This window comes from Acipenser ruthenus, chromosome 2 (genome assembly GCF_902713425.1).
Source record: "Acipenser ruthenus chromosome 2, fAciRut3.2 maternal haplotype, whole genome shotgun sequence".
In the NCBI taxonomy this organism is placed as follows: Eukaryota; Metazoa; Chordata; class Actinopteri; order Acipenseriformes; family Acipenseridae; genus Acipenser; species Acipenser ruthenus.
The window spans coordinates 33293137-33306298 of record NC_081190.1 but is presented as its reverse complement, the minus strand read 5'-3'; the positions used below and the strand labels follow the sequence as shown (position 1 = coordinate 33306298).

At 35.3% G+C, this 13162-nt stretch overlaps 1 protein-coding gene across 2 annotated transcripts in view; it reads right to left on the bottom strand.

Annotated features, from left to right (window-relative positions):
- LOC117408654 (ciliary neurotrophic factor receptor subunit alpha-like) overlaps positions 1-13162 on the bottom strand; it is a 160770-nt gene that overhangs the window by 83861 nt on the left and 63747 nt on the right. For both annotated transcript variants that reach the window (XM_058994445.1, XM_058994454.1), the window contains exon 2: positions 10262-10343. In XM_058994445.1, coding sequence (XP_058850428.1) covers positions 10262-10343 — 82 coding nt within the window. The remainder of the gene's footprint in view (positions 1-10261; positions 10344-13162) is intronic.

Here is a 13162-nt window from a genome sequence, read left to right as displayed (position 1 = left end):
AAACCACCACCTGCCTCTAGTCACTATGTTCTCACCTTCTAATTTATTTTTCTTTGTTCATTTTACTATTTTTCGCCAATGTTTCCTGCAGAACACATGCAGATTATTTTTTACCTAAAGTACAAGGTCAAACCTGGCCACTTAATTCCCCAAAGCAGTACATACTGTATGACTCTACAGTAAACGTTACATAAATGCTCTTACAGCCTGTGTGGCACCCTATGACTGCTCAGAATGTAAGAATGGATAGAAATGAAACAAAATGATAGAAGGTTTTCCTAAGTCAATAACTTATTATTCTTTTTTCTGTATTCGGCCACTTTTGTAGATTCTGCTCCATCAACACGTCATTTACTTCACTTCCCCTGGCATGCTGTGGCAAACTCTAGATACTGTATACTGAAACTGTCTTGCAGTTCTAATATCTCAGAACAGACACAGCATTCACTCATGTCTGGAGGCTGTTATTCGTTTCCAGTTAAATTTGACCACTGCAGGCTAGTGGCTGTTGATTTTACTTCTAATCTTTACATCTAATCCTTGGCTTTCAAAAAAATGCTAATATATGCAGGCATGCATACAAAACAGACTCATGCTTAAGGAATTTTATTGTAGAACAGTGTCATGAATAAGATATTTTTTTTTTACTCACTGCAAAAATTCCTTTAATAGAAAATGCAAACACATTAGCTGGCAAGGGCCACGGCTCTAACTGCATGCCCTAGGAAAACACAAATTGCTTTCTTTAATGCTGCTGTGAGTGATTGACAGTATTTTCATTACACACTGCCGAAGCTCAGGAATACTCAAATGAATCCTACTTGTAACCTCTGGCTTGGCTAAGTAGTTTTTCTATTTTAACTCTCTTCAGCCTATAGGTCATATACACTATTTTACAGTCTTTGTCTTTGCCATCTAACGCTTTTCTTTTCACGTAATAATTCGTGAACGAGTTAATGTGATTTAAAGGGTAACATAAGGACCTTTATTTTATTGTGCTACATGTTCCCATGTGTTGCTTCTACTGTTTTTTTTGTTTCTTTTTTACATTTTTACCACTTTTTTAAACTTTTAAATTGGATTCCCTGCCTCAAGACGGCTTCCCAATTGCTGGATTTGATCTCTCAGAACTACATTTCCCATCATCCTCCTGCTCACTGGTAAATCCATCTCAGTTATATATGTGAGCAGGAGGATAATGGGAAATGTAGTTTTGAGAGGTCCATGCAGGTACATGGGAAGCCATATCGAAGTTGACCATGGTCAAAGCCTAGTCAATGTGTGATAAAGCATATGTAATAGTATTATTTCTATCTACAGATTAATCCATCTCCCTTGAAACGTGATCATTGTTTTTAATTGGTTCATTTTAATTAAACGAAACAGTAATTAACGCAAGTCACAGATATTGATATACACAGGGATTTTTCTTCTCATTACACTTTTCTGTAGAACTAAGGCTGATTTGGAAGCTTGATGGTAGTGTTGTGGACGGCCCTTTCATTATTCTTCAAACCCACAGACAAATTGACAGTTGGTCCCACAGACACAATCTCTGTGACATTACAGCTTATCATTCTCCACACGGTAATGATCCCATTATTTGCAAAAGGGCATTATCTTCCTAAAATTACAGTACATAAGCAAAGGAAAAACATGGCACAGTTACCATGGCAAATGTATGTATTTTACCCCATTTCTGAATTGTAAACTTGGTTGCTTTTCTGCAAGGAGAATCCGCCACTAACCAACATGTCATCAGCAAGCGCATAAAGGCTCAGTGTGTTATTCTCCCATGTCACTTCTTTCGTTTTGGCCTCTCAGTCACGCGCTGAGAAGCCAAAACGGGAGTCGACCGCTTAGAGCCTGGAGGAAACACATGTATTACTTCAATACTGTACTTTATTTGCAGGAACGTTTTTTTTTCTCTTTTTTTCAGTTAAGCATTAGTAAAATACTATACCATAACTGCTCAAATTGTTGCTCAAACTGTTTTGAAGTCTTCTGGGTCAAGTCATGGAAACGATGAATTATTAAATATATTTATTTAACTTTTGTCACTGCTTTTGGGATAATATATGCTAGGCATAGTGTTACAGCAACATTTCTAATTCGATTAAAAGTATTACTTTCTTTACTGATTCTTTTAATAAAGTTTATATTACAAACAAAGTTCAGAAACGGATCATACTGCTCTTATTATCCTGTCAATGCATGTGTAATTGAGTTCAGAAGATTCAGTTAAATTGTATTAAATTAAAAACCTCCAGCTGCTCCTGCTTGACTGCATGACCCTCTCCTTGCTTTTATTGATACGGTACTTCTGTAACCTATTAACCCATAAGTTATGGCACATGCCTTTTTTTAAATATATTTGTTAATCTACTTATTTGTGCAAAGTTAGAAAAAAAAACTGTAATCCTTTTCTAAAGCGGTTTTTAAAAAGTGTTAATTCAGAAAACAATGCTGACTGCCTACCACAATCTTCAATGTGTAGTATTATTTGTTGCACTGCAGGGAGGAGACTTTTTTCTCAAAATGTAGATAAAACAAATAGAAAACACAGAACTCTTGCAACCCCAAAGGTTGAAAGATTATCAGATTACGCCAAACATATAGAATTAGGCAAGGAAAGTTCACAAATTCTTAAATCATGTCTACTGTCTTCATGATTGGTTTTTTTTTTTTTCAATTGATTGAATGCAAATAATGTGCTGTAGATGCTTAGAAAATATGTTGGTTCAATAAATTATTGCTTGGACCATTTTGAGATCAAAGAAGGGTTCAAAAGAACAAATGGCAAATATGTCCATTTTTTTTGTTTGTGTGCAACAGAACCTTCTTCGCCTTTCTTTACTCTAGGGCCGGATTAAAGGATGTGGGGGCCCTACGCTAACGCATATTTTTGGGGCCTATGCATATTAATTATGGCGAATTGTGTTATTGGCATATTGGTTAATCCGGCCCTGCGTTGGGGACAGAGTGTGTGAGTGGAGCGGGGTGCAGAGCGAGCCAATTGTTTATTAAGTGGGGGAGCAGAGCAGAGCCCTCTCTTTCACAGCACCTGTTAAAAACCTGCAAGATTATATATTTGGGTTATTTCAACCCGGGTTTAAAATATTAAAATAATTTCCATCTTAACATCAAAAGACATTATTTTCAATAGGCTGGCTTTGTTTCATGTATAGATGTGTTTTAACAAAATAATATTGGATAAAGGCTGTTAGAAAGTTCATGGCAAACTTCTAAGTCTGTCGTTGCAGAGCCAGTTATTTCCATTTAAATCCAGGCTATAGAAAACAGTTAAATGTAACAGTCTCATGTTAGCATTTTAATTCTTAAACTAAGCTTGACTTCTCTGTTACTAAAAATGCCCTAAGTCAAGCATGTTTCAGACAACCTGCTCTCTTGCCAAGGTTAGTTTTAATTAATATGAAACTCTACTGTCAGCGCTTTTCCAAATTCACTGCATGAAGTCATTCTTTGGCCAGATTCAAGAAACGACTCGGACTGGTATCTCTACAGATAAGAGGTCCACATCTCAACATAATAAGGTAATGAAGATTAATTTTGTTTTTCTTGTACTTCTCGTTAGTTAATTTAAAGGTTTATACATAGCAAAGACCTTGAACTGAGGACAGCACAATTGACCAGCAAACCAGTTTTGAATGTCCCAATATTGCTTCAAGCAGGTAGACAGAGCCGAGGGGTAAATCTACTAATAAAAAGCTTGTAGCTTTATGCAGGTGCCCAAGTTAGTAAAGTAAGTTACAGCTTTGTATTAAATTGTTTCACTTTTAAACTTAAGTTTTCCTGTAATAAATACTTCTGTTTTCTATTACAGTAAAACCTAAATAAGTGCAACACTTCTTTATAGTTTCAAATGTAATTATGTCTAGGTTGCATTTTATTTGCAATACCTAAAAGGCTCTGTGTGTTGGCTTACAAACTTCTTTCCAATTACAGTTAGTTGCTTTTCTGATACGAATTTACACTGTAGACAACTTTTCTAATTTAATTAAATGAAATGCTCGCTTCTGCTGCCAGGTTCTCATTAATTTCTATAATATAATGAAGTAATGGACATTTCTCCATCATCTCCTTTTTCTGTTACCAAAAGGTACTTTTCATTAGTTACTATTAAAAAATCACTCATTATAGAGACATTGGATTCAAACTGCTAACGAGCGATGAATCTCGCTTCGGTTGCCAAAACTAATTTTCCCTGTTCTACCCACACCCACGCCAAGTACTGCTTTGCTGTAAGCATGCAAAGGCGAGGTTACCAATTAGATTTCTTCAGCCACTCTTATTGTATACTAAAGTTATTAAATACAGTCTGCACTATATTGTCTTATTTTCAAACTTAACAATTCTTCTGTTATAACAAAACTTCTACACTCATATTCTGTTCCAATTATTCTAGAATACCTGTGTTTAGTTTAAAGACTGCTTTCAGATCAAGCTTACTTATTTTTCTAAATAAGAAACTTGACTGTGAACCTATTCTTGAGCCAATTAAACTAAATACTTGTTTTCTGCCTTTTCAGTCTTCCACAGCATGACTTCTATTTTTTACTACAGTAAAACCTTATACAAGTAGAACACATATTAGTTATTTTATTTCAACTTTTACTCACACATCTTGGCTCTTTTCATAGAGTTTGTTGTTCTTATAGAGCCTCTGTGTTTAGTTTAAAACCTGTTTCTAAACTACATTTATTTTTTTCTGTTAAGTAACTTGATTGTGAATATTGGAGTTAATTAAATGAGATGCTCGTTTCTACCTTTCCTCCAAGGTCAACACAGGATTTCGTGTTGATAGCTCTCACTTATTTTATAGATAAGGGAGGCCCTATGTTTAAGTCAGCCAGTTTCCTAGAACGTTTAGCCTCTTCCTCTCAATGTTATAACAGGCAAGCTTTTTTCTTCTCTGAAATATATATTTTTTTGCTGGTGTTATATTCTTTAAGACATAGTACAGTTATTACAATATTTTAACACTGTTGTAGTTTCACAAATGTTCAATCCCAAAGATCAGCCTACTTCCAGTAGCGGTGACAGTCTTGGGTCAGTTTCTGCTCTCAGTGAGTCTGTCAAAGCCATCACAGGTGTGGGTGACAGTCTTTAAAAGCCTGATACCTGCAAAAAACTTAAACTTTGTTAGCCGGGCAGCCATCTTTGCATTCTCATTCCCATCATCAGTGGGAAAACCTCAAATAAATCAAGCTGGTTCTGTCAAAGAGCCATGCACCTCTGCCACATACACCTTTCGCACCTTGTACAAGGGAAGAAAGGTTTTAGGGTCACTCATGACAACTTTAAAGCCATTTAGATCCACCCAAGAAGCAATTTAATAATCTTATTATTATAAAACAAGTAATCTTGGTTGAAATCTCCACCACTTTATTCATATATCAAATCACCATGATGCAGTATGTAAGTGAGTGAGATTTAATTGTAAGTTGTTTTACCTTCTGGATAATGTCATAAAATGCTGAATGGCATGAATTGTATTGCAAACAAAATGGAAAAAAAGCTGAGGAATATTAATTAAATACAGTCAAACCTGTTTAATATAGCTTCTGCCAATGTCAGCCTGCCATTTTATCAAGAAATTGAAATGTCACTGCCAGAAAATAATGAGCGTCAATAAAAACAAGCTCCTGGTAACTTAATGAACACATTATGTCTTTTAAATGTTTTTTTTTTTGTTTTTTTTTTTTTACAAATACACAAGGAAGACACATCGAAATAAAATGTTCACCCTGGTTAAAAAGAAAAATTATGAGAAAAGTGTCATTGGTTTCTCACTGTATAGTACAGTACTTGTCAGTGTCTCTGGTAAGTTACTGTACTATGAAAAGTGAAATGCACTAATAATGTATGTATTTTTTGGCATACTGAAATGATTAGTTTACATTTATTCAGAAGAGATGACCTGGTTATTATGTGGTTTTCAAAATTTAAATTATTTGTACTTTCTTGGATAAGATCCATTAAGATAATTGCCAGAATGCACAAGCTACCTAATCTCACAATTTAATAATTGTATTTTCTTAAGAATGTTTCCTGAGGGCAAACTTTGAAACAGCTGGTTTATATTTCGCCTGCTCTACCCATCTCTTGTAATTGACACACACAAGATGCTGAATAATTCCAAATTGTGGTGCTATAAAATTAAGTTAGAAATTTTAAGGATATGTTAGTAAATATGTTATTTCTCAGTTTCTACCCAACAGCAGTTGCTGTTGGTTGAAATTCTTTGCGAGGGTGAAATAGAACAGCTTTAATTACTATCACTAGTGTTTGCTATCAATCTATTCCTTATTTAAGTGGGGATTCAATACAAAATACAGCCCTGCTTTATAAACTGTTAACAGCACACCCTGAATACAGTAGGCAATTATCTCATCTTCAAATACATACAAAAAATGTAAATGAACAATCTTCCCTGTAATGGTACACAAAATATTATTAGTTTACCATTTCTACTACCAAAAGAGAAAGTCGGTGCTGAACATCTGACAGCTAAGATGACACTGATACAGCCTGCTGAAGTTATACAGTATACCAAACATTATCCACTAATCCTAACCTAAACTGACAAGAAAAGTCAATTTGACCAATTACATTTTTCATCAAGACACCAATTTTAATTCAGCATGACTTAAAATCCTGCTTTAGGCTTACAATGTATTAAAACTGGAACATGTTTGATTCCTTACACAGTCTTCTTGTTATCGTCTACCCTGATGTTACACAAATATATTTTTATCGTGTTACTGACAGCTAAGTAGGTTCTTTACTCTGCTTTGCCACAAGGGATTTTAATGTAATTTGGTTCTGGTGATGCATTTCTTATTGAGCTGCCTTAGTTATTTTTTTTTAGAAAGAAAAAAAAAACAATGTCAAATAGGTATGTCAGTACAGAATATGTATATGCTGTGATAAAACAAGGCTTACGCTTTTAAACCTGGGCACACAGTTCAGTCCAGAGACTCAACTATAAATGATACTGACACTGACCAGTACTTTCAAAGGGTCTGTCAATATAATGTATCTATCTTTTAAATATTAATACTAACAGTCAAACAGTATCGTTTTTGTGATGAAATATATTTTATTATTTTTATTTTCCCTACCCTGGGTCCAGTCCTTTCATTACAAGTAAAAGTATAATGTAACAGTAACAAATAGTGGTTTACTTCCAGCTTAGTCACAGTTACTACTTTGTACTGGGACTGAATTTGGCACAAATCAAGTCTGTTGTAAAAAAAAAAAAAAAAAAACATGCCTTGACCGTTTATGTAATCAGGAGTCTGTTATATTTCACACTTAACCAGACTGTTTTGTGCTTAATTATAATGGAATAAGACTTATTACTACAAACAACAGAAAACTGAATGTTCTTGGAACATGCCTTATTTGTATGTTATGTGCTGTGAAACTTGACCTTAGTAGTTTGATATGTGTTTTATGGATTTTTTTTTGTTACAGGAAAAAAGTCCTGGCTAAGATTTAAAAAAAGGGACCTTGTGCCCACTGGATACAAATGTACAAGAAACTAGTCTTCTGTCGGAATTAGAATTCTGCTTCTAATACAGAATAGAGATTCATTTTTCTCGCTTAAAACTTCACCTTTGCTGAAAAAAAGAAATGCTTTGCCCTCAACAGTTTAACTAAGAAAAAAAACAGATAATCTACATAGACATTGCGAATATCTTGCACGCATTCGCAACTTAGTGAAATTCAAAAGAGTTACAGGAAAAATGCTAATTTCGCAAGGCTATGGAAGCTAATAAATCTACATGACTCTAAACAGGAGATGAAATACAACTCAGACTACATACTGCTGATGCCGTGTATTTGCGTATGAGGGGAGACAATGGCTCAAACTGTTCAAATGCATAGAAAGGGCAATTTTACTGAAGAGTCGATTATAATAATAGCTGACAATGTCTTAGAAAATGAAAAAAAAAATGTTTGGAAATGGAAAAAACAAAAATATCCAAGGGTGAGAAAAAATTATATTTGGCACTAACAATGCAAAATGTGTTTTTGGTATATTTAGTTACAGTATCTATTCATATTTTGTTCAGTTCTTGCACCACTCTGAACAACTGCTGGTTTTTAAATTGTATTTTGTATTGTTTAAGCATTGTATATTTCATAATTCCAGCACACTGTTTTCTCTTTCTTTTTTCTTGTTTCTGTTCTTCAGTCAGCATTTAAAAATATAAATTTCAAAATGCCATCTTGACTAATTACAAACATTCACACACTCAACCGGCCTTTAAATAGTATTTAGGTTGTTTGCAAATTAGTTATGTGAAGTCAAATGTGTCCCTAATATTGTGATTTGTAGAAAACGTATGTTTTGAATTTCACACTTCTAGGTGGACTTGCATGGTTATTCACAATTTCTCCTCCTGCAGCTCACATTTGAAATTTCATTCGCAGGCGTACGTTTTTCTCAAGGCCGAAAATCCCTGCAACTGCCATTCCGAAACTCGCATCTCTTTTAAATATCCGGTCCATTATCTTTAAAACATGACAACAATTTAGGGACAAGTTGCCAGCTTTAAAAGGCTACTACACAACTGCATCAGGATTTGCTGTTGGGTACAGTATGCAGCAATGTAAAGTGAAGACCTCATTATTTACAGTTTTGTGCAAGGGAGTAAATCTTAAATTCCCTTTCAGTTAGCTCAAGGGTTGTTTCAGCTGCACTACTGTCAAGATCCCCAAGTCTGAAGTGTAAAAAAAGATCAATGTTATTGCAGACTATCTCATTGTTTGACTGGTGAGCATTCCTGGGTGTCTTCCCCCCATTTTGACTTAAACAAACAAAGATTTTAAACAAGTGTTATCAAATAACACCAGAACCTCTGGGTTTGAAAGACCACAGTGATAGTAACAAGAAACATGGCTATTTAGTTTTTCAATTAAATCGATACACACGTCTTGGGTTAAAAGCATCTTGGTAACTTACATTAAGTTAAATTAGCAAAACTGAAGTGTCAAATTACATTTTGTACATATTACTTGCAATAAAACTTTAATAGACCATTACATTACATGAAATACAAAAGGAAAGCAAATTTATACCTGATAAGAAATGATTAAAAGTGAGTACATTTACTCAAAATCCATTTACCAAGCTTTTGAAAATATTATATTATAATAGTACAGAATATACAGTAGTACACATAATACATTCAATTATCAGACTACTTGCCAATGCCTTCCACTGTGCCACTGCTTGCACCATGCAATCTAGTTTTAGTGAACTGGAGCGATAGAAACCAGAGTAACATTTTGCGAGTTCAGCTGTAATTATCTTAAATAAATTATGGCTCGATACTGTGATGCATTTTCTCCTGCAGTCAAAGCCCCTGAGCATGGGAACCAAGTGGAGTAATGTAATAATCACTGTCTTACTCAGGATATTCAGGCTTGAGTGAGACCAAAAAAAAAATGTACCATCCTTGCTTGTAGTATGAGTAATTATTTGAATAATAATATTATGTACAACATTATTGATGTTATGATAGTGTAGATGTTAAGCTATTATAAGAAGCTACGGTCAGAACTACAAAAAACTGTTACTTGGTGTCAGTTTAAAAATAAGAAGGAGCAAAATAATTTAATGATGCCTGTCATTTAATTTGCATTCTGCTACTATTAAACAACAACATAAGCAAAAGTGTTTTAGGTTGAGAAATAAATGGGGAATTGCTACTATGGGTATTTCATTTTAGCAGAGTCTAGTAGACACATATTTTGGCTAATGCCTTTATAAGTGTTTGCCGAAAGTGTATACATTTATATCATTATGTCTGTATGGGGTTGTGGATTTTTTCCAATGTACATTCATCAACTGAACATGCTGGTACAAAGAAAGAAAAAAGAATGTGCCCTTAGTAGAGATTTAAAACTATATCAGTAGAACAGTGTGTGCAGTACATTCACCACAGAACACTGAAGAACTTTCAAACATGCTGATCCAATGTTATTTGTTCCATTATTCTAACACTCGTTCTTACAAGACTTCCAAATGTATCTCTGTATACTTGCAGTATCAGGAGCACTTTGTGATCAGATGACAAATGCTTGGCTCCCTGGAGCCTTCCTATCCTATTGATCGGTGGATGCAGATCAAGACTTACCCTATTTAGAATTACTGTGTAGCCCAGGGAGACCAGCAAAGCAAAGAACAAGAACAGAGAGAGAAAATAAAGTAAAAATAGAAACTCACCCTGCTGGCTGCGCCTCTGAGCATAGACTACCACCACTGCAGCTAACACCACACAGCAAGCTGATGTGACAATATTTGCCATCTGTTAAGGAAACAAAGGTGCTTGTTAGCGTGCTTCAAACAGGCAGGACCAAGGCAGTGCTCAGGATACAGAAGTGAATCCCTACTTGTCTTGAGTGTATCATCAGTGAAATCATCTCCACACGGGACTACTCTTATAACTACAAGACCTTAAAGGGACAGCATTATCATCTAACACTGGTTCTTTTGTGTGAATGAAGGGGTCTGTTTGTCACCAGGGTATTTAACAACAAATATCAGCTGGGGAATTTAGAAAGAGCTTGTTCTGTGCCCAGATATTCGGGCATGAGTTGAGATTTTTATTAATGCAAAACGTCATTTTCACGCTGCTGTTTCCCAGATTTAGTAGTAGCCAGTTGTTTTTTTATCATTTTTTCCCAATTTAGAATAGGCTCATCTCACCGCTACCACCCCCGCGCTGACTCGGGAGCGGCGAAGACGAACACATGCTGTCCTCCGAAGCATGTGCCGTCAGCCAACCGCTTCTTTTCACACTGCAGACCCACCATGCAGCCACCTCAGAGCTACAGCGTCAGAGGACAATGCAGCTTTGGGCAGCTACTGGCAAGCCCGCAGACGCCCGGCCAGACTACAGTCGCTGGTGCGCGGTGAGCCGAGGACACCAAAATTATAATAATAATAAAAAATGCCTCAGTTTGAATATAGTTATTAATGTTAAATGCATTTCATGCTGCAGGATTCTTTGCGACATCTATTGGCCATATTCCGCTGTTGTTGTTGTTGTTTTAAAACATGGCACCCAGGCACCCAGCAAAGGAGCATTGTGTGGAATTTCTTGACCAAGCAGGAGAAAATGGAATTTGCAAAATCTGCTAAGGAAATATTTAATTCAAAGGAGGAAGCACTAGCACACTCACTTAGTGTGCTACACAAATATTTTTTATTTAACCCAAAACAAAATAGGTAAACATTTCTTAAGAGTGTGAGTAATGTTTTTTCTCATACTGATTTAATTGTGTACTTTGCACCTTACGCATTTTGGAGTGTGTATGCTTTTTCTTTGTTAATCTACTTCATTGAAATAAAAATGTTTACGGTTTTCAGTCTGTTTTCTGGGGTACACCACTCACAATACTGTATTTATTTGTTTATTTTTAAATAAAAGCTACTTATTTGATCTTCTTGGTAAGAAACTACATCTGGGCAACAACTGTAGGTATTCCCTATTGGAAGCCAAGTGGTTATTATTACTAATCTTTACGATTTAGTTCCTGATCTTTATGATTTAGTTCCTGAGGTGTCCTTGCCGCTATGTGTTATTGTTTTCTGTAAAACATTGATATCCTGTCAGTTAAGAAAAGGCTTCATGCAAAGCTTGTTTTAACACTGTCTTTATTACGCCGGCCAGAGACTCGCGCTTACAACTGTATTGTCATGTTTTGTACATTTTCTTTAAATTCTCAAATTAATAATCAATACCTGGGTAGTAAAAAGAGACCTGGGTCTGGTCAGGTAATTTAAAACCTGACAAGTACCCGGGTTTTCAAGTACCCATGCCGAACAAGTTGCCTTCAAACTTTTAATAGGACTGTATTTCCCACACATCTTTTTCAGTCACCAGCATTGTTGGACCATTTATGAAGTAGTTGTTTCCCAAGAATAGAAAGTTGAATTGAGTTTCCACCTCTCTTACATTAATTCCTTACTGTTTAGGTTCCAGTTATCAACAGGTAGACCCTAGGGAATACATGAGTGTAAAATCCTTTCACTCCTTCTAATTTAAAGTGACTACAGACTACAAGCTACAACATAACGCTGCTTGGTTTCAGTCTATGCCGACTGGAAATGTAAAGTCTTTTGGCCTTGGGCCTAGCAATTCTTCTCAGAATTAAGCCTGGCTTTGTTGTCTTTTGTGTAGTGGGGATTATCGATTTTCTAATAACTTTTTGTTCAAGTTTTACCTGCAGGGTTGAAATGTTTCAAGTTAAAATACTTTAAGCCCTTCAAAAACAAACCTTAAACATGATTAAAAGGTGGGATCAGAGGCCAAGGGGTTCAACATTTTTTAAAAGAAGGTGTAAAAAGTACAGTAAAAACAGCAATGTACGTTCAAAGGTTCTTCTTTGTTTATGTGAAAGTGTCTGTGACACTCCGTAAACCCAATAGATTTGTTTTTGTTTTAAAGACCACTTTAACCATTCTGCAAAAGGTTGGCTCAAATAATGTGTTTTAATGTATTTGTTTTCTTTCATTTTGAACTTAATCAAATCTAATTGTACGTTTTTATTTAATGTACACCACCTAGGTTATTTTGTGATTGCTAAACCAAGAGAAATATAAAACAAACTAAGCAATGTGTGATTTTGTATGACTTACTGCTTAGTGGAGATAATCCCAGAAACAATTTGGTGATATTTTATAAAGGCTGTATAATGCTTTTTTTTAAATTAAATATACTGGAGCAGAAAAAAAGTGATCTAGGTGGTGAACACAATTCTGATGACTCATTGGTGAGTAACATCTGCTGACAGTGAAGCATTTGAAAGTACTCTATATTATCAACTGCATGACATCACAAGGTGAACTACACCATATTTATATGTGTGTGTGTGTGTGTGTGTGTGTGTGTGTGTGTGTGTGTGTGTGTGGAAACTGCTGAAAGCAAACCCATTTGTGTCACCCAGAGATTTATAAGCAACCCTGATAAAGACAACTTTCGGTTATTAACAACATTTTAACAACATTTAATGTTAATGGATTTCGCATATTAGCAACTGTCTGCCTCTTAATGACAACTTTTTTTTTTTTTCAATTTCTATGGCGACGGCACACACACAAATACATTGCGTGCAAGCAGCA